Here is an 18,707-nt window from a genome sequence, read left to right on the forward strand (position 1 = left end):
CTTCCCTTCCCTTCCCTTCCCTTCCCTTCCCTTCCCTTCCCTTCCCTTCCCTTCCCTTCCCACCCCAAAGCCCTGGTGGGCAACGGGTCCTGCACCTATGCAGGAGCAGAGGGAGCAGAGGCTAAGACACGCAGGGACCTGTGGATTTTCGGCAGCGGGAGCACTGCTTGGCAACGCCCAGAGGTGCCCGGAGCTCAGCCTGGGCACCTCAAAGCCACAGAAAACAGGACATCAGGAGAGAAATTTGTTTTCTTAGACGGGCGCGCAGTTAAAACCGAACAGCGTCAATCTAAAACGGGCCTGTCCTCAACCAACAGCAAACCACCTCCGTTTCTGCACTCAGCCGCTGAAGCTGAGCGCAGGATGTCTCTCCCCTGAACACAAATGGTTTGTGTGGCCCCCAGAGCTGGGACGAAGTCTGAGAGGGAAGCAGCAGAGCCGAGGCACAGACGGGGCACAAGGAGCAGGCTCCTTGCTTCCCGCATCTCAGCCCTCCAGTTCCAGGAGGACAGCCGGTGAGGTTCGGGATGGACACGACACACAACAGCCGGGGCAGGGAGCCTGCCCCAGGCACCAGGATGGATTCAGGCAGGTACCAGAAAACCCAGCCCGGCTTTGCCCGTGGAAGGACGCCCGTTTGTTCCCCTGGCCGGGGCTGGGACGCTGGCTTCCCAGCTCATGTCTCCAGAAGGATGTAGCGGAGGATCCCGTTGACCACATCCAGCGTCTCGTCGCTCTCCAGAACGATGTCGTAGGCATCCAGGTACTTCCCCCTCTGCTCTTCCACCTGCAGTGCAGCCACCAGGGAAGGGACAAGAGGAGAGGACCACAGAGAAAGAAGACTGTGAACAGCTGAGAACGAAGATGCTGCACCCGCAGCCCTTGCATTTCTTGGTGCTACAGAAAGGAGGGGTCAAAAACCACCCCAAAAAATGCCCAAAGTGCACCAGGAGCTCCACAGCTCCCTTGCACGCTCCGTGGGAGCCGACACAAATCCAGCATCCCTCACGCTCCGGCAGCAAGAGGGCTGCTTCTCACACCCACCTTGTCATTGAGAAAGCCGATCTTGAGGATGTTCTCCACGCTGGGAACCCCGTCTGCCATCGTCAGATCCCCCATGGAGTCCCCCAGCAGGATGATGCTCGTCCTGCCGCTCAGCTGCTGGAAATACTCCGTCCCCTGCAGGACGCTGTTGTTCTTGTTGTAGGTGTGGATGAGAGGTCCCTTGAAGCACTTGAGGACTCCCTGTGCAAACAGGACAGACACGCTGATCCCAAAGCAATCCCATCGCCGTGCTGCAGCTGCGGTCCCCCTGCTGGGAGGGGGATAAGGTGGGGATGCTCGCAGAATGACAGCTCTCATCTCTGAGACGTGCCCAAGGATGCACGAAACACAGGGAGGGAGTCCCCAAGGGCCCCATTTTGCAGGACGAGCCCATCCCATGTGGTGAGAACCCGAAGGATCCTGGAGATCTTGGACTGGGCTCTGTGCTGCCCTGGTGCCATTCAGGGGCCAAAGAAAGCCAAAATCAGAGGAGCCCCAGGGCAGAGCGTGGCCCTGGAAGGAGGCAGGGCTGTTCCGCTGTCCCAGGCTCCCCCTGAGGCCGCCTGCCCCAGCACACCACCCGTGGGAACAGAGGGCTTCATTGTGCACAGCGGGTCGTTTTCTAATGCGAACTGGGACTTTTCAGGCTTTCGCGCATCAACAAAGCCTTCCAAGCTGCTTTAAAGGACATCTGGCTTTCAGATCAGGGAAGACCTCTGCGGTCCGTTAACTCCACGCTGACCACGCACTGAGCGTGCAGCGCCGGACCAGCATCCAGCCCGGAGCATACCCAACAGACACAGAGTTCACCTTCAGCCTCCAAAAGTGAGTTTGGAAGATGAGGAACCTACGAGATCCTGAGCACTGATGCTCAGCTGCTCCTGTGCTACCTGTGGTGGCAGCAGGTAGCAAGGCATCCCAAAGCCCTTACGGTGTTCCCATGGCCCCGAAAAGGGCCAGTCCTACCTAGAGGGATCCAACACTTCATAATGGGCAGCTTTTACCCTAGCAGCATTTCTGTTCAATATATCACAGCCCTCCGTTCCAGCCTCACAAACCTCCCCCCGGCAGGCTCGCTGCACGAACTCACGCTGTCATCGAAGTCCATGTAGTTGGACACCACGTTGACGTTGGAGTAGAAGACGTTGGCCTGCCGGATAATCTCTTCGAGGACGTCGCCGATGCCAGCAGAGAAGATGAATATGGGGACGTTGTGCTTGTACAGCTGATCAAACAATTCATTGAATCCGTCCCTGGAAGAGAAGTGTCCATGACAGGGTATTACGTTACTCCCTCCCAGCAATGCTCTGCGCATCGTGGGCTGCGAACGCTCTCAGCTCCAAGGCTCACGTTTCTGCCTGGGACTCCCCAAAAAGAAAAGCCTGTGCCTGCTCTGCAAAAAACACACTGCTCTGGGGCCTTGTGGTGCCCACTGTGCACACCGAGGGTGCGCAGCAGAGCCAGCAGACCCCACGTCGACAAAACAACCCTGTGGGGAGGTACGGAGCAAGGTGCGGCACGTGAGCCATTCACTCAGCACCCCCTGAGAGCCCCCAGAGCCCCCTGAGAGCACCCAGAGCCCCCTGAGAGCACCCAGCCCCTCACCTGGGGCCACCCAGCACAGCAAGCTCAGGCACGTGCCCACCAGCGCGGGTGCCACCAGCTCGCTCCGAAATCACCCGTTAGAGATGCGTGGCAGGTTGGACTGGTTGCGGGGACTACCAGACAAGCGTGCAGCAGCCTCACAGTCTGCCAGAACGTGATTTCCACGCACAAAAGGAGCTTTGGCCCATGGAAACCCGGACACACGGTGCCACGTCCCCTCCGAGACCGGCAGCTCATTCAAAGCAGGGTTCCCCTGCGCCACTTTCAGGAACATCACCGCCACGGCCGGCTTCAGCAAAAACTTTTAGTGCAATGTTTTAATGATCTGGGTGCAACCTGATGCTGAGTCAAGGGCCCGGATAAGGCTCAGCGGTTCTAGTGAGTGGGGAGAAAATCTCTTCTGGAAGAGGGGAGCTGCCCGCCCAGGCTCAGGGAGCTTCCTCTGGGTGCTCCTTGCCAAGATGAAAGGAGATGGAAGAGGCTCTGGGCAGGAAGGAGCCAGTCCAGGAACCGGGCAGCCCGCAGCCTCGGGGAGCAAAGCTCAGGCTGCAGCTGGCGGTGCTGGCTTCTGGCTCGCTGTCACAAAGCTAAACCCCAGGAAGGAAGGGAGATTTGCATCTGCTGCGCTTCGGAGGAGGCGTGCAGATCAAAGCGGCAGCGAGCAGGTGAAGCGAGCCGTCAGAAATCAGTTCAGCTTCCCCCGGATTCTTCTCCAAAAACACGAGCAGCGACGTGGCCCTGGGAGAACTACGTGGAGGGGATGAAGGGCCCCAGGCAGCACACCGACTCCCCAGCCCGTACCTCAGCATCACGTCCGATTCCCTGACTATCTGGGCGATGTCACCCTTCTGGATCTTCTGCTGCGACAGCAGGTCGTGGGCCCTGGTCCACCTAGGGAAAGGCAGCAAGGTGAGTTTCCTGGGCAGCCAAACTCGAGGCAGTCAGAAAATTACTAGCTAGAAACTTCCCGGTATCGCTGCCAAGCCTATAGGAAGTTCAAGTCTTGCACACTGTAGTCCTCGGGGACAAGGGGCCAGGAGGAGGTGATAATCACCTATTTATCTACAGCTTTCTGCTCTGAAACAACAAACGTGGGTCTTGCTCATCTGCATCCTCTGCCCTCACGTCCCTTGCACTTTGTGATGCCCAAGGACGTGCTGTGAGACCCAGGGAACTGCCAGCACCAACATCAGGCACCAGTGTGCAGGGAAATCAGACCCGTGCCAGGGATCCAGCATCACCACTCCCGTGCCTGAAGGCAAGGACGACAAGGAAAGCGCCCCCCTCTCTCCAAGGTCTTGTAGCTTTTGCTTTTCATCCAGTGACTCAAATTATTTGCCAGCTGGGCGTGACAGGCACAATCAGGTGAGCGTGTGCCACGCACCCAAAAAATGTTAAAGGGGACCCTACAAACAAAGGGAACCATTTCTAGGGCTCAGCACGTTCCTCCGTGCCTGGCCTTGGCTCAGGAGTTTCCTTTTTCTCCTGTTTCCCCCAGTGCTCCCCAAGGGAACCAGCAGACCACGGGCACGCACTCACCACTCCACCATCAGGGGACGTTTCTCTTCCAGGGTCCGGTTGGGATCAATTTCTATGGGGTAGTAATAGTGCAGCAGATCCTTTAACTGGAACGTTGTACCCAAGTGAGAACACAGAGCGAACACTGAGTCTAAAGAGACCGTAATCAGCAAACGCAGCACTTCTAAATTCCCCCAAAGCAACACAACACACAACAAAAACAGCCCAAACCACTTCAATCGGAGCAAATTTGGGGATCTCTGAAGGAAGAGTTAATCCGCCGCTAGCTTGGCTGCGTCTCCTCTTGGCCCAAATACTCCAGGTACAGAGGAGTACACAGACACACTTCCTGCTCTTATCAGACCAAAAAAAGCCCACAGCTGAGCATGCAAATTAAATTTCCCTTTTTTACTTTCCCCTCTGTTACCATTGGCCAATATAACCCCAAAATGATGGGCCATAGGGACGAAGAGCCCCGCAAAACAGCACCTACCTTCTTCTTGCCATCCTCACTAATAACACGACTGTTGTCGAGGATATCTGCAAAGATAAAATTCCATTTTTGTAGCCCAGAAACAGAAAGGCTCAAAGTTTTAGGATGCAAGTATGAGAAGGAAAAGGAGCATCTGGCAGTCTCGTCTGCAAAGCTGGAGCAGAAAGACCAGGAGATGGTTTCTGGGCTGCCTGGAGGTGAGGGCTGTGACCGCAGCACCTGCTGCGGATACAGACACAGAAACCCCCCCAGAATTAGGGGCAGGAAAAGCCGACGGCAAGGCTTCAACTCACTGTGCGACGTGGGGCAGCGCCTGCCGTTGCACCCGAACCTGCTCAGCGTCATGTCGAAGTCAGAGATGACCTGGAGGGTGAGAGAAGACCAAAAGCTGTAGGGGACCCAGCTCATTCTGCCCTTGCGGTGCCTGGCCAAGGATGCTGCCGGCTGCAAGGATGCAAATCCGGCGTCGGCACATGAGAGCACAGAGCTGCAGCAGAGCACGGGAGAAGCTCGTGGATGGGAACTTGAGCGTCCCTGCCAGCTCGAAGCAGATGTCCCCCCCCAGCTGAGCCAGGCAGCACCCCTCCCGCACCCCAGGCACTCTTATCAGCACCAAAAGGCTTAATCCTCCCCGCTGACTGCCGTGGGTGGGTGGGGGGGGGAGGTCTGGGGATTGGCTAATATTTATAGCTTGCATAACAGGGAAGCAAAGGGCCCGGCCAGGGGCAGCCTGCAAACACAGCGTGTCCCCCCCGCAGCTTGTCTGGGGCTTTTCCCTCCGCTCCAGCAAACCGCGCGGCTGGTGCTGCGTGCGTGTGGGTGCTGGGGGCAGACGGGCCTGGGGGGGCTGCAGAATTGGGGAGGGGGGAGATGAAAGCAAGCACCGAGCACGCCGGAGACGCATGGCCCGCTGCCAGCAGCCGCGACGCCGGGGCCCAGTACCTGCAGCTTGCTGCTCCCCTGCTCCTTGATGGACCGGATTACCCCCAGCACGCGCTCCGGCCGCAGGATGCGGACCGTGGGCTTCTCCAGCTCAGGCACCTGCAGGCAGAGAGCCCCCCCCCCGGTCAGTGACACCCCGGGGGCTGCGTGCCCCCAGCCCTGCTCTCCCAGCTCCCCGGCCCCTGCGGACCCCGCTCCGCACCCCCCGGCCCCGCGCTCACCATCCCGCCCCGCTCCGCACCGCCGGGGCCGGGCCGGGGCCGCGCAGCCGCGGGGAGGAGCCGGGCCGGGAGGCGGGACCGGGGCCGGGGGGGCCCGGGGGTATTCGGGGGTGTTTGGGGGTATTCAGGGGTATCCGGGGCTGGCCGGGGTCTCCCGTCCCCTCCGGGTGCAGCGCAGCCCCCGCCCCGCGACCCCCCCCCCGCCGCTCGCTGCTGCGTTTCGTTTGCGAGACGCTGCAGAGCCGGGAAGGCGAAAGAGAAAGAGAAAGGTGAAAAGTAAATAAATAAAAATACGTGGCAAGGGGCTGATAGCAGCTACATCCACCCCGGCATTGCCACAGAACCGTCTAACTTAAAAAGAAAAAAAGAAAAAAAGAAAAAGAAAAAGAAAAGAAAAAAAGAAAAAGAAAAAGGAGAAAAAGAAAAAGAAAAAGGAGAAAAAGGAGAAAAAGAAAGGAGAAAAAGGAGAAAAAGGAGAAAAAAAGAAAGGAGAAAAAAAGGAGAAAAAAAGAAAGGAGAAAAAAAGAAAGGAGAAAAAAGGAGAAAAAAGAAAGGAGAAAAAGAAAGAAAAAAAAGGAGAAAAAAAGGAGAAAAAAAGGAAAAAGAAAAAGAGAAAAAAAGGAGGAGAAAAAAAGGAGGAGAAAAAAAGGAGGAGAAAAAAAGGAGGAGAAAAAAAGGAGGAGAAAAAAAGGAGGAGAAAAAAAGGAGGAGAAAAAAAGGAGGAGAAAAAAAGGAGGAGAAAAAAAGGAGGAGAAAAAAAGGAGGAGAAAAAAAGGAGGAGAAAAAAAGGAGGAGAAAAAAAGGAGGAGAAAAAAAGGAGGAGAAAAAAAGGAGGAGAAAAAAAGGAGGAGAAAAAAAGGAGGAGAAAAAAAGGAGGAGAAAAAAAGGAGGAGAAAAAAAGGAGGAGAAAAAAAGGAGGAGAAAAAAAGGAGGAGAAAAAAAGGAGGAGAAAAAAAGGAGGAGAAAAAAAGGAGGAGAAAAAAAGGAGGAGAAAAAAAGGAGGAGAAAAAAAGGAGGAGAAAAAAAGGAGGAGAAAAAAAGGAGGAGAAAAAAAAGGAGGAGAAAAAAAAGGAGAAAGAAACAAACCACCAGCAGCAGTATGAAGAAGTCCAAACATTTTTATTATTTTTATTTTTTAATTTATTTTGTTTGTTTATGCCGATCCTAGAGGTGCTCCCTCAGCACCCATCTCACCTACAGCCGTGACAAAGCCCAGGGGGAAGGCGGCCGTGAGGAGTCGGGAGGGGGGGCCCCAGGTGTACCCCGCTCTCCTCTCCCTGGGCCTGACCCCCCCAAAAAAACCCTTCCTCTCCTCCAAACGAGCGGTGCAAGGCTCGTGGCTTCACCACCCACACGAGCAAGCCTGTGCCTTGGCTTCCTCCGTCGTGTTGGGGCACTTCTAAGCATTTGGTGCCTGTCGTCGGGGGGCTTTATGTGGGGGCTAAAGGATACAAGCAAGCTGCACGGGAGGCATGGGGCTGTGTTCGCCCCGAGCAGCCACCAGCGAGGTGTGGGTACAAGGCCCAGCCTTGTCTAGGCTGAGGTTTGGGGGAGTGAGGAGCAGGACCCCCGTGCCCGCAGGGCTTGAGCCCCCCCCAGCCCCATGGGCAGCAGCTCCCGGGTCCTCCCCGCCTCTGTGAGCTCACTACGGGGCAGGTTCCAGAACCACCAGACAAGGCAGCGTTTGGGACAAAATGTAGGAGGGCAAGGAGAAAGCCCTGTAGCACCTCAGAGAAGCTCCTTCCGCTGACCCAGGCTCTGACATGGACGACACCTCGGCTCCCACCAGCTCTTCGGCCTCACAAATGGAGAGGAAGATGAGCGCGATGGCTTGCGAAGTCTTCAACGAGCTTCGCCTGGAAGGGAAACTCTGTGATGTGATCATTAACGTGAATGGTTTTGAGTTCAATGCTCACAAGAACATCCTCTGTAGCTGCAGTCATTATTTTAGGTCAGTACTAGAAATGAGTTTATAGCGGGAATGGGGACAACCAGTATTTCCTAGGCTGTGTCCTATGCTCTTCCCATACCTCTGGTGCCTACGTTGGCACTAAGCCTCTCGGCCAGCAGATACAGATAGTCCTGATAGCAGCCTGGTCACCAGAATGAATCCACACCCTGGCATTTTGCAGCCACTCTGGCAGCGGTGTCTGACGAACGTAGGGCTGGGAGCGTGGCCAGCCTGGCCCCCGGCACAAGTCTTTCTTGCCCCACACACCGTTAGCCTCTGGTTCTCTTGCTGGAGCAAGGTGGCCATGGGCTCTGTTGCTCTCTGTCCACAGCCTGAGGCTGCGGCTCCTATTTAAAATCATCCAACAAGCTGGTAAAACATGGATCAATAAACCACAGGGCCTCCCAGCACGACTGCTGCTAGTGCCCAAAACCAGTGCCCAGGGAGGAAGGCATATGGGAAAACAGGGTCGGGGGTTAACACAGAAAAAGCCTTTTTTCCCCCCAACATTGCTTTTTAATTTATTTTTTTATTATTTTTTTCAGGGCTTTGTTTACCAGTGGCTGGAACAACAAAGAGAAGATAGTATACAAAATCCCCGGCATTTCACCTGAAATGATGAATCTCATTATCGAGTACGCCTACACCAGGACAGTACCAGTCACCACCGAAAACGTTCAAAATTTGCTGTGCGCAGCGGACCAGTTCAACATCATGGGTATCGTCAGACTGTGCTGCGAGTTCCTAAAATCTCAGCTGTGCTTGGAGAATTGCATCGGCATCTGCCGACTCACAAACTGTTACCACTGTCCCAACCTGCAACAAACGGCCTACACGTTCATCCTCCATAACTTCGAGGAGCTGATCAACGTGTCCGCGGAGTTTCTAGACCTCTCCGTCGACGAGCTAAAGGGCATCATCGAGAAAGACGAACTCAACGTGAAACAAGAAGACGTGGTGTTCGAGGCCATCCTGAAGTGGATCGCTCACGACCCTCAGAACAGGAAGCAGTACATCTCCGTCTTGCTGAGCAAGGTCAGTGCTGCTGCGGCGGCACCTATCCTGCCCACCTGCATGGCCCTGGAGACGTTGGCTCGCTTCTCTTTCCTCGTCAGAGCAGAGGAAACAGCAGCCTCCCAGCGCTGCTCGGGGAAAAGCGAGCGTTGCGTGCTGTTACGTGCTGTGCCAAGGTTGGGGAGTCCCTTTTAAGTGCACATTTCCTCACGTTAAGAGCTTGAGTTTAATCATTGCTCACATCCAGGAAGGGCTGAAGATTACACGGGCTGACATTATGTCCAGGTACACAAAGCTTATGAGTGTTTGTAGACAAGCTACACTATGCAAACAGCAGCAGGAGCTGCAGCAGCTTCAGTCTGCGGGCAGGAGAGTGCCATGGCAGAGTCGTGGCAGGCTCCCCCAAAATGGGATCATTTACCCTTGAGTACCCTTTTCTGGACAAGCTAAAAACTACACGTTTAATTCTCCGGTTCTGTGATAAGCTTTAGACAACACTCTAGCCTGAAATCAAAGCCATCCAGCATTGGACCCATCTGGGAAGGACACCAAAATATTAAACATCGATACTTTAACATCAACACTCTCACCTCCTTTTGCGTTTTCAGGTTCGACTGGCGTTGATGCAGGCAGACCACTTCATGAAGAAAGTTAAAATGCACGATTACGTGAAGGACAACGAGGACTGCAAACCCATCATCATCAGCGCACTGACAGCGATGTACGACCTCAGCACGAACGGCCCCTCGGCTTCTGACTTCATCAACCCCCTCACCCGGCCTCGCCTGCCCTACGCCATCCTCTTCGCCATCGGGGGCTGGAGCGGGGGGAGCCCGACCAACGCCATCGAGACCTACGATGCCCGCGCGGACAAGTGGGTGAACGTCACGTGCCAGGAGGAGAGCCCCCGTGCCTACCACGGCTCCGCTTTTCTGAAAGGCTTTGTCTACGTTATCGGAGGATTCGACAGCGTGGATTATTTTAACAGCGTCAAGCGGTTCGACCCGCTGAGGAAAACGTGGCACCAGGTCGCACCCATGCACTCGCGGCGCTGCTACGTCAGCGTCACCGTGCTCAACGACTACATCTACGCCATGGGAGGGTTTGACGGGTACACGCGCCTCAGCACAGCCGAACGGTACGAGCCCGAGACCAACCAGTGGACGCTGATCGCTCCCATGCAAGAGCAGAGAAGCGACGCTGGTGCAACCACGCTGTACGATAAGGTAAAAGGTCTGGGAGATTTGTCACAGCGGTTAAGGTTGAAGTACGGTGAGCAGGACAAGGCGTCAAACAGATATCACTGTGCAGCATTACACGGCGAGGATGAGCTTTGTTCTTCTATAGAGCGTGGTGAGGTGGAGAGCTTCCTGGAGCTCAGCCTCGTGCTGAGCTGCGTACTGGATAAACAGAGCTACCACCCACAGTTCATCCTCTAGATAGAAAAGAGGAGCTGTGGGAGCTAGACACAAAACAATCGCTCCCTTTAACATGATGAGTCATTTAAAATAGAGGGGAAAAAGTTCATGTAAACCTTACTCATTAAATCCTGGAGCTGCAGATACAAAGCTAAGAGGCGAAACTGGCTGCTGCCGGACAATACTTGTGGTCGCAGGTCAAATACCGTGCCTGGATGCTTCACAGAGCTCAGGAAAAAAATGGATCAAAATCCTGCTGCTTTGAATAACTCCCTGCACTGTTACTACCTCCAACCCAGGACAAAAAGACTATTATCTTTAAAAAAAAAAAAAATTAAGAAAAAAACACAGCCAGGCCATTTTCTTCTCAGCATGTTCTCCCACCAATACAAGCACCCTGCTCACCTTTTTTTCCTCCTGTAAACAGGTGTATATATGCGGCGGGTTCAACGGGAATGAATGCTTATCCACAGCTGAAGTGTACGACGCCACAACAAATCAATGGACCTTTATATCCCCCATGAGAAGCAGAAGAAGTGGAGTAGGTGTGATTGCATATGGAAAACAAGTGTATGCGGTAAGGTAGAAGTGGTACCCCTGCGACAACAGCACCCGGCACTCGTGATACTTTTTTTGTTGTTTAATGGGCTGAAACTCTGCTAATGTGCACCTCCTAGCTAGAAGCAAGTGGCCAGCTTGAAAATCAAAGTGAGATTTGGGGAAGAAAGTTGAGGGCAAGGATGGTTAAAATACCCCTGAAAATACTGTCAGCTGCAGGCTTTTCATTATGAAAAAATACGTTCACAACCTTTAAACAGTTGTAGCAAAGAAATTATTTTCTGCTGTTGATAAAATCTTTTAGCAGCTCAGTACTTCTGCTTGGTCCTGCTTATCTTACACAGAACTTAAATGCAGCGTGTGGGTAAGTATAAGAATCCGACAGACACACAAAATAGTTTTGGAAGCTCTGGAACGAAGAAGGGAGCAGTCTGCGTTGTGTTTTGAGATCACGTGCTCTCAGCAATGCTCAAACTCAAGAAAGCAGAACAAGTTAAAAGTCTTACACATCCACAACACGATTCAGCTGCCTTAGCAAAAGAGGAAAGGCCTATTTCAGCTCTGTACCTTCGACACTTGCAGGTAGGAGGATTTGATGGAGTGAACCGTCTTCGGAGCGTGGAAGCCTACAGCCCCATTGCCAACACGTGGCGCACAGTCCCCACCATGTTCAACCCTCGCAGCAACTTTGGCATCGAAGTGGTGGACGATCTTTTGTTTGTGGTTGGTGGCTTTAACGGTTTTTCTACTACTTTCAATGTTGAGTGTTACGACGAAAAAGCTGACGACTGGTACGATGCTCACGACATGGGCATATACCGCAGTGCTTTGAGCTGCTGCGTGGTGCCAGGGCTGTCGAACGTTGGGGAGTACGCCGCCAGACGTGACTACAGCGTGGAGTCACTGCAAACGGAAGTCAAGCACACTTCTTCGACAAGTACCCTGCCTGTATAAACGGCTTCCCTTAGCTAATAAAGTCTTCTAAGCAGCAAATGAATGTATTTGCTTATTCTAAAAGTAAGCAAAATTGATACAGACCAAAAGAATGATTAGTAATTAGAACTTTCACTCTATGGCACCAAAAAAAGTACGATTTAGACCTATTGGCTACAGCCTGTATAACAGCTTAAAACCAGTAAGAGGCACAAGGCACGACAGAATGCTAGAGAAATAAAAGGTTTATTTTCATTAATTCACTTATTACAATAAACTTTAGTACAGTGTATTTAATGTAAAGAACATTACAGTAGGAGAGTTTCAAACAGCCTATACACACACACTACTTTACCTTACTGGAAGTAAGTACAGGACTGCTGCTTGCCCAAGCAACTTGCTGAAGTCTACATTAACATTGAGGAGAGTACAGCTGCCGTGATCCACAGTGACATGGACCTATAAGGAGTATCTGACTATTAATGGTCTTCGAACATCTAGTTAGTTCCACACTTAACATTCGTATTAGTAATAGGATTAGATCCTCAGGAGCACCTGTTTTATAAGACTTCCACTTAAGACTGTCAAATCAGAAATATGGTTTGCTTTCTAACATAATGTGGACACAGCTGAAAATAAATCTAAGCCATAAAATATTTACTTTTTTAAAGCCACTGAATGTTACAACATAGTATTGCAATGTTGTGTTAAAAATAACCTCAGAAGTTGCTATTCTCGGTGACCCAAGTTGTTAATAGCGATCAATCTAGGATCGTTATTCATTATGCATGCTAAAAAGTTGGCATGTTTTCTTTATTTCTGGAGTGGTATCCAACTGTGTGTGAGAGGAAGTCTTACTGAAAATATATACAAACCTTACTAACAGAATATTCATGTCCTTATAAAATACTATTTACATTTATGGCACCGAGAACTGACTACGGTGACCACCTAGTGCTAGGCAGGATGCGTCCTACCTCACTAATACCTTGAGCAGAAAGACAGGACATGAAACATGCATTTTGTGGCACACATTCATTACAGCTATAGAGGTGTGATTGTCATAAGGAGGAGGGAAAACTCTGATCCTTTGATGTTCCTTTACATTTAGAGGGCCAAAAGTCAGCCTTATAATACTTCCTGAATCACACTAGGATCTTACTCACATTTAACTAGCCAGTATAAACACAGTGGAAGAATTCCCAGCCTGTTGCTTATAGGATCATTTTTTATAAATACCCAGCAAGCTACAGCAGTCAAGGGCCCCAAGGAATTTGTTATGTTTCACAGGTTAGTGAGCTAAATTACAGCCAAATTCAGTTCTTCTGAACACCTACGGGTGGGACAATGGATGGTTAGACTTGTCGGTTAAAAAACTGCAAAGAAATTGGTCCACTTAAAGTCAAGGCTTAAAAAAAAAAAACAAACAAAAAACCCAAACAACTAACTACTCAAAAATTCCACTGAATTGGCCTAGCAAAAGCTAGAGCAAACTGGTGCTGTTCACAGTGTCCATCACTCTCCATGCAAACAGAACACAGAAAGAGGGAGTGCATCACATACAAAATCATGGCTGGCATCCACATGTTAAACAGATATTAAGCTATTTTGACACTGTCTTTAAGTGGAATGTCTTTAGTAAACTAGACAGACTGTATGTCAGAAGTTCTCACGGTACGTGCAAATATCAAATTTGCTTAGAAAAAGAGAGACTGCAAGAAGTTTGTTCTTGCTTCTAACTTTGTTGCATGCTGCCATATATCAGGCTATTCAGCTGAAATAACAACCTCAGGATTTCCCCCCCAAATTGTCCCAGATTTGCCGACAGACTACATAAGGGCTTTGACAGAGCTGTGGTGGTCTGCCATGCTACCATCCTTTGCTCATCAAATCCTTATAGCCAAGTCGGTGGGATGGAAGAGGTAAACTCTTCTCGGTTGCTTCTGTGCAAAGTCTGGCAATGCATCTTAAATTCAGCCCCCACTTAGGTTACATCAATGGGGTTTGTACAAAAGCTGTGAGGCATTTGCACATATTCTACTCACAAACCCTGCGGTAGGGACAGTAATTCTGAAAACTGTTCCAGACAAACCCACACGAGTTCATGGGCCAAACTCCACTGATTAACCCCTTCCGTAAGGGCCTACATGAGCTGATTTGGCAACAGTCACTTCCGAACATCAGCCTTAAGCCCGAACAAACTTAAACATTTCCTCTCTTGCACTAAGCCAGCACTGTACAATTTGATCTGCCCTTGCATAATAATCCAACAGGCAAATAAAATAGAGGATGGTTACCACTGATAAGTAATTTGAGACTGAACTGTTGGATTTTCAATATAACTTTTACAAGGCTGGGTTATTCTCTTATTACAAAAAGACCAGTTATTGATAACAAAGTGATGAGTGAACTGCAAAGTGGAGCATTAAGGAAAGTACACATCAGAGAAACCTTTACATATTATGTGGTTGAAAGACTTACCCAGTGTTTCAGATATGATCTAGGTTGCCTGCTGAATTGGAAAATGAGAAGTATCAGTTCAGAAAGCTAAACAGTTTAAAAAAAAAAAAAAACACAACAAAAACAAACAAACAAAAACTGTTTAGAAGACCTTTTGCAATGAAGTTGCCCACATCAAAACCACCAGCAAATTATCATATGAACCAAAGACAGTAAACGCCTTCTTCATCAATGTTTGTCTATGTAAGTTTTGGAACAACCTGGTTACTCCTCCCTTTCCCTTCCCTAAGGTCCTGAGTTTGGTCACATGTGAAAACCTGGAACATTCAAATGAAGGGAAGGATGGGGAAGAAAAGGAGGTAGGTAATGAAAACTGGCAATGAAAACTGTCCTGGAGCTTTTCAGATCAGGGAGGAGGAGTGTTCAGTGGAAGCAATAACCAAGAGGCATCGATACTGCAAAGGAACTATTCCACCTTCTGTTCCTCAGGGGTATAGCAGTTAAACATACCAGAGCCAAGCAGGGCCCTGATATATGCAAAACTACCTAAAAACTCCCAAAGGTACCTTTAATCAGGTTAAACCTTACAACCACAGTACACGCGTAAATTATTTCCAGACTGAAAACTCCAGATGCATCTAAAAATCTTCATGTCATCAGTAACTGAGAGCCGACGATGTCCCTCCAAGAGGAACACCAGGTGCTGATTCGTTAAGCAGCACAGCTACCCTAAGTTTCTAGGGAAAATACACTGAAGGCAAAGGTATTGATTGTCAAAGACAGGCTGGAAACAGGCTTGTGGGGGTTATTCCGCTTTTTCACTTGAATTAAACGCGTGCAATAATAGAGAAAGGATCGACAAGTAGCTCAGGTTTCAATCTATTCCTGGGGAATAATGTCATTCTTACTAACCCACACTGATGTGGCTAGACTGCATCGCTGGTTTCCACTCCTTACATCAGGCTGACTGTTGACCCAAGTTTCTAACGAAGCCGTCAAAGACGAACTCAGAGCATCTCCAGACATACCTGGAAAAGATCCACTGCCTCAAATTCTCCGTTTTAGCAAGTGTCTGATGTTCTACTGATCAACCATTACAAACGCTGCTGCCTCTCTACAATGTACAGTTACAAAATATTTAATAGACATAGAAACATCCTGAAGTAATTCTTTATAAAGAAAGATTGTGCTTTCATTTTCATACGTACGTGTAACTATTGCACTCGCCTCCAACTTTGGAAAGCCAAGTGCACTAACACTAATTATACGTGAAGTTTAGTCACTTAGGAGAGTCAAAGGAATGTCAATATATTAAGTGCAAATAAAACAGGTGCTTTCAGCACACACAAATGTAACCGCTAAATTAACATAGAGATCTTTGATTTTCAAAACAGAACCATTAGAGACTAACTCAACAGAAATCCTTGAAAACAAAGATCTATTTCGTGACCTATTAGAGGAAAGTAAGTTTTTCCTTGGCACTGTTAAGTAATATTGTTGGATTCTGATAGTTTCTCAATTCCCATTCATCCTCAATTTCTGAGCTTCTTAATTTTCAATAAGAGATGTTATTTTTATGCATCAAACCCAAGCAACATCCTGATATCTTATAAAGACATATCAAGCCTAGGAAAAAGGGTTTAGCCCAGTATTTCCTAAACTAGATTCATCAGGAGTGATATTCCGGATACTAGCACTCAATCTGTGAGCGTGGCATTCTTCGTAAACTTAGAGAGTGTCGGTGTATTTCCTGCATCTGTCTTTCCTGCATTTGTCTTATTCTATCTTTCTGCCACATCAAATTTTGTGGCATAGGATATCTTTGTGTGCCCTGCAAGCACCTGAAGGGGATTCTCACATGGCAGGCTGTTGCTCTACAGCGAGGCTGAGGCATGGGAGGCAAGAGCATCCAGCGCTTCCTCTCAGCACAGTAACGATAGGCCTCTTTCCTGTATTGCTTGTCAATATCATCGCTGTTCTTCCACCCCCCAATGATGAAAACATCATCTTTATAATAACAAATAGCTGCCCCTTCAATGCTCAGAACCTCTGGGGGTAAACTTTCAAGTATTTCGTCTGAGGCCCTGCCACAGATCTTTATCTTGGCTTCCTCATTATCTATAGGATAACTCTTAGGGCAGCAGGATGCTGTATGGTAAAAGTTTGTGTTTGCAACTGACATCTGAAAAGAGCAATAGTTATCAATGAGTGGCAGAGACTCTACATCTTGCCACTGCCTCGTTTCAGCATCGTATCTGATAATAACTGCCCTCAATCCATCTTCACTATCACTGTCAACTGGGGTACGAGCAGCAAGATAAACAAATCGGTCTTCTACAGAAACAGCTTTGACATCACGAAGAATCTTTGGTGCTGACTCCAGGTTATGCCATTTGTCTTGCTCGGGATTATAAATGGCTACATCTTTAAAGCCAGGACTGAAATTGCCATGTCCACCAATACTGTACAAGTTTCCTTTAACTTCGGTAAGGCCAAAAGAATGCTTTCTGGTTATCAGGTTTGAGACTTGTTCCCAAATATTTCTATTTGGATTGTACCTTTCTACAGTCTTGGCAAATCCCGGTTCCATGGAGCCAGCCACATAAACATAAGATTCTGTCACAGCAACAGCATGCCCATCAAGATGATTATGTATGTGCGGTAAGTTTACCCACCTATCCTCATCGATGAAATACCCCACACACTCACTCAAGTAATCTCCTCCCTCCGATACACCACCAATCACCATAATGACATCCATGTTTTGTCCAAAACGCGGCAACAACGCTACCGGACAAGCGGAATGTTGCAGATTACCAGACTGCAAGTTCTCAGACCTCAAGGCGTGACTTTCCACAGCTTCTGACACTAACTTCACACAGGCTTCGTTGCTGGATACCAGCCTTTCAGATTTGACGTGGCGAGTAAGGTAAGTGGGTTTAATCTGAGACAACCTCAGCAGTTTAAAAAGTTCTTCAAAGTACCTTTCTCTTTCTTCGGGATTTTTCTGAACCCACTTCAAAACTGTCTCGAAGAGGACTTCTTCAGAGTCCACCGTGATCTCTGAGTCTGAGAGCCAGTCTCTGACAAGGTGAAAGGGCAGAGTGTAGAACTCCTCATCTTGGATAACTCTGTGGAAGTTTCTCCTGATCATATCCTGAGCTTTGAGGGCCAGCTGATTCAAGGAATACATATGGGCCAAGCTGTGAACTGCGACGCAGTTGGACAGATTGAGTTTCTTCTTCAAAAACTCTCCGCAGAACTCTTTTAACCGGGTCAGCAGAAACCTGTGGAACAAACAAACGGGGGTAATGCCGCGGCCCACCGGGCGGGCTGCGGGCAGCCCCCCGAGCAGGAGCAGAGGCTCGCCCTCACCTGTCGGCCATCTCCAGCACCTCGTGGACGTTGCCGGGGCTGACGCGGATGGTGCCGGTGTACATGAAGCCGATGACGGCCTCCACCGTGTCGGGGTCGGGGCCGCCCTCCGAGCTCCACTTCTGCAGCTCCACGCGGCCCGAGCGCGACTCGGCGAAGCCCCCCGAGAGCAGCGGCGTGAAGTACTCGGTGGCGGCGGCCAGGACGGAGCGGTGCGCCCGGTACTCGCGGCAAACCCCGGGCCGCCCGCCGCAGAAAGCCAAAGTGATGTCGCAGTAGAGGCCGTGGCGACGCTGCTCGTTCTGCCGCCACGCCAGGTCAGCGCAGTGCGCCGGGCACCCGAACTCCTCCGCTTCCACCTCCCCGTCCACCCCGCCGCCTCGCGGGCCCCCGCCATCCTCCTCCTCCGCCGCCGCCGCCGCCGGTGAACTGGGGCCGGGCTGCGGCTGAGGGGATGCCGCGGCCGCCGCCATCTTGTCCGCCATAGCGGGGCTGCGGCCACCGCGCCTGCGCCGCCTCGGCCGGGCGAGCGCTGCCCCCTGGCGGGGAGACGCCGCCGCCGCCCGAGCTAAAATGGCGGCCAGGGAACCCTGAGGGGAGGGGGGGGGTGCCTGAGGTGATACCCCCGCGCTACCCGTGGAGGCGTTTGGGCACCGGGGGCCTCCCCGCCCGCACCCCCACCGGCCGCTTTGAACAATGAGGGCTGGGGACAGGCAGGAGCCGCTCTCCCCTCGGGGTATCGCCGGCCGGCAAACGGGAAAAGCGGGTCGAGAGGGAGCCGCCGGGGCTGCCCCGTGGTGTTCCTTCGGCTTGGGCTCTCGCCCTGTGCCCCCTGCCAGATGCCTCGTGATAGAGTACAAAGGGAGCTCGCTAGGCATGGTGCGAGTTTAAGGGGATTATTTAAAGGGATCAGATTGCTCTGCCAAATGGTACAGGGATGCTACACCTGAAATACAGGCATGGTTTTTGTAAAAGCCTTGAGCTATCCTTTTGATTGTTTTTCTCCTTAACGTCATTCTCTCAGGCAAGCCTGCAGGGAAGGGGCTTCATGTGAGAAATTCACTAACTCTGACTGAGGTATGCATTTTTTTGTTCGATAATTAGAATAAAGTGAGGTGCAGCTGACAATTCCCTCTTTACTATGCATCATGATACAGTCCCATAACTATGGTATA

At 50.6% G+C, this 18,707-nt stretch overlaps 3 protein-coding genes across 4 annotated transcripts; 1 reads left to right on the forward strand and 2 right to left on the reverse strand.

Annotated features, from left to right (window-relative positions):
- Positions 1 to 231: 231 nt before the first annotated feature.
- NT5C3B (5'-nucleotidase, cytosolic IIIB) lies at positions 232 to 6,156 on the reverse strand. 2 transcript variants are annotated; one of them, XM_083809486.1, is made up of 9 exons: positions 6,118 to 6,156; positions 5,603 to 5,701; positions 4,954 to 5,023; positions 4,661 to 4,707; positions 4,189 to 4,274; positions 3,451 to 3,540; positions 2,135 to 2,297; positions 1,045 to 1,245; positions 232 to 787 (listed from the first exon to the last, which is right to left on the reverse strand). In XM_083809486.1, exons 3-9 carry the CDS (start codon positions 5,003 to 5,005, stop codon positions 677 to 679), a joined length of 750 nt encoding a protein of 249 aa, XP_083665612.1. In that variant the 5' UTR covers positions 5,006 to 5,023; positions 5,603 to 5,701; positions 6,118 to 6,156; the 3' UTR covers positions 232 to 676. The 2 variants fall into 2 exon arrangements, with proteins under 2 accessions (XP_083665612.1, XP_083665611.1); XM_083809485.1 differs by lacking the exon at positions 6,118 to 6,156 and adding an exon at positions 5,824 to 6,017.
- Positions 6,157 to 6,805: 649 nt separating this feature from the next.
- On the forward strand, positions 6,806 to 14,281 carry KLHL10 (kelch like family member 10). The gene is made up of 5 exons (XM_083809241.1): positions 6,806 to 7,774; positions 8,320 to 8,809; positions 9,397 to 10,014; positions 10,634 to 10,783; positions 11,347 to 14,281. Exons 1-5 carry the CDS (start codon positions 7,587 to 7,589, stop codon positions 11,716 to 11,718), a joined length of 1,818 nt encoding a protein of 605 aa, XP_083665367.1. The 5' UTR covers positions 6,806 to 7,586; the 3' UTR covers positions 11,719 to 14,281.
- Positions 11,928 to 18,048, reverse strand: KLHL11 (kelch like family member 11). The gene is made up of 2 exons (XM_083809232.1): positions 17,533 to 18,048; positions 11,928 to 17,444 (listed from the first exon to the last, which is right to left on the reverse strand). The coding sequence occupies exons 1-2, from the start codon at positions 18,015 to 18,017 to the stop codon at positions 15,848 to 15,850; spliced, it is 2,082 nt and encodes a 693-aa protein (XP_083665358.1). The 5' UTR covers positions 18,018 to 18,048; the 3' UTR covers positions 11,928 to 15,847.
- Positions 18,049 to 18,707: the final 659 nt, after the last annotated feature.

This window comes from Anser anser (genome assembly GCF_964211835.1).
Source record: "Anser anser genome assembly, chromosome: 23".
NCBI classification, from domain to species: Eukaryota; Metazoa; Chordata; class Aves; order Anseriformes; family Anatidae; genus Anser; species Anser anser.

Excerpts from the sequence above, each read along its gene's own strand:
- NT5C3B (XM_083809485.1), bottom strand. Across the intron at positions 4,708-4,953 it reads GCGCTGCCCCACGTCGCACA|ATATCCTCGACAACAGTCGT; the intron begins GTGAGTTGAAGC and ends TTATCTTTGCAG. Across the intron at positions 4,275-4,660 it reads GTGAGGATGGCAAGAAGAAG|TTAAAGGATCTGCTGCACTA; the intron begins GTAGGTGCTGTT and ends ACAACGTTCCAG.
- KLHL10 (XM_083809241.1), top strand. The coding sequence starts at position 7,587 with ATGGACGACACCTCGGCTCCCACCAGCTCTTCGGCCTCACAAATGGAG. Across the intron at positions 8,810-9,396 it reads TCTCCGTCTTGCTGAGCAAG|GTTCGACTGGCGTTGATGCA; the intron begins GTCAGTGCTGCT and ends TTGCGTTTTCAG. Across the intron at positions 10,015-10,633 it reads CAACCACGCTGTACGATAAG|GTGTATATATGCGGCGGGTT; the intron begins GTAAAAGGTCTG and ends TCCTGTAAACAG.
- KLHL11 (XM_083809232.1), bottom strand. The coding sequence starts at position 18,017 with ATGGCGGACAAGATGGCGGCGGCCGCGGCATCCCCTCAGCCGCAGCCC. Across the intron at positions 17,445-17,532 it reads GTGCTGGAGATGGCCGACAG|GTTTCTGCTGACCCGGTTAA; the intron begins GTGAGGGCGAGC and ends TTTGTTCCACAG.